General features: G+C 35.0%; 1 protein-coding gene across 1 annotated transcript in view; it reads right to left on the reverse strand.

Moving 5' to 3' along the window:
- LOC111873332 (probable chitinase 10) overlaps positions 1 to 1,728 on the reverse strand; it is a 97,447-nt gene that overhangs the window by 45,627 nt on the left and 50,092 nt on the right. The window contains exon 16 of the mRNA XM_023867973.2: positions 452 to 564. Within this exon, the coding sequence (XP_023723741.1) occupies positions 452 to 564 (113 nt within the window). The remainder of the gene's footprint in view (positions 1 to 451; positions 565 to 1,728) is intronic.

Consider the following 1,728-nt stretch of genomic DNA (forward strand, 5'->3'; position numbering starts at 1 on the left):
TTTTCATGTTAAGCAGACATAACCTAGTGACGCCTATTGAAGATGGAAACTGAGAAAGGGCTGGTGAAGACATAACAAACTGAGACTTAGCGTGTGCTATAAGGATTTTCCAAGAATATATGTAGATTAGTGATAATGTTATAAACGTCTGTAGTTATGAGCTACATGTTGAACAGATCCAATTACCAATCCAAACCCTGAGTCTAGTCTTTAACACATGACAAAAATTGTATTTGGGTGGGGCAGCCTTGTTCCATTATTTAGAATTCTCTGACATGACACAAGATGTTAATATCAGAAAACATTGGTTATCTTTGTTCCAGTGTTTTCTTATTTATGTAAGCTGAGATACAGCATTTACATTTGTTCGAAAACTGCTCTTAAGTAATACAGATAAATTGATCTATTATTATATTTTATTGCCAGTTTGAAAACATATACTTTTACATACCTTTTCTTTGACAGACTCAACATCTTCATAGCCAACCCACTGGTCCCCTGAATATGCATATGGTCCTGTGGCTCCATATCGATCATGTCCCACTGTCCAGTGCTGGCTACGAACTATAAAATTACGATACATTTTTCTTTGACCCTTTAACTGCTTGATATGTAACTTTTATTATGCAGAAATGCTCATTATAAGTTCTGGGCAGATGTTTTCCCTCAACAGATGCTATCAATATATTAAATGAACTATAGCATGTTAAAAAGGTGATAATGATATGTTTAGTGATCAGCAAGAAGACAGTTCAGCAGCTGGGTGCAAACTTTCATATTTTTCCCTTCTTGCTACAGCAGCTAATTCTACCTCACTGCCATATAGTTTATATTTATACTGAATCCTTTGGGTCTGCATTATTAAGATGAATTCAGATCGGATTCAGAGATGTACAGAACCTGATAAATTCTATGCAGGATTAAAAGCTGTTTTAAAATGGAACTATAAAAAATATTAAATTTTTGTTAAAGTTGAATCAGTTAGTACACTGACTGTTTAGGGCTCAAGTAACTCGTATTTGGCACTTTGGAAGAGAGGAATTCTTCTGTAAGATTTGAGCTTTGTCACCATATTCAGAACAGCTCATAACAAAACTGAGATTGTATGGAGTTGGGCCTCAAGTCTGTCAAAATTGCCATAATAATGTTGAGTTTGGGCACAATAACAACATCAAATTGTACCGTTTACACATGTTTTTATTAAAAATAATAAATAGTAACTTTACTTCACGATAAATGACACACCTAATCTCAGATTTCCTTGTGGTAACTCAGTAACTTAAGAAAGGCCATTACAAAAATCCTGAATATTGGTACAGATATTAAAAATGTGTTTACAAATATTTCCTTACTTAAGAAATTCTGCATCATGATTTCATGATATAAAATGAAGTGCCAATTTTGATTTACAATTTGTATGATAAACAGGGAAGACAGTGTCATGATTTGGGTGTTTTGAAAGAACGAATTTGCAAAAGCAAGTTTTGAGAACTACTTCAAAGATTGAAGAAAGCAGTCTTCTGGGTTGTTGGACTTTATCCATCGTCCTGGTTTTTAAGATAACAAATAAAAACACGACGTTTCGGAAACTGGATCTGTTTCCGTCCTCAGGTGAAGGAAAACACCTATTCAGTTGGGTCCCTTAGAAAGAGCTAGCCTCAATCACTGGACGAGGCAGTGATTGAGGCTAGCTCTTTCTAAGGGACTCAACTGAATAGGTCGCTTCCT

Source organism: Cryptotermes secundus, unplaced genomic scaffold, assembly GCF_002891405.2.
Source record: "Cryptotermes secundus unplaced genomic scaffold, Csec_1.0 scaffold317, whole genome shotgun sequence".
NCBI classification, from domain to species: domain Eukaryota; kingdom Metazoa; phylum Arthropoda; class Insecta; order Blattodea; family Kalotermitidae; genus Cryptotermes; species Cryptotermes secundus.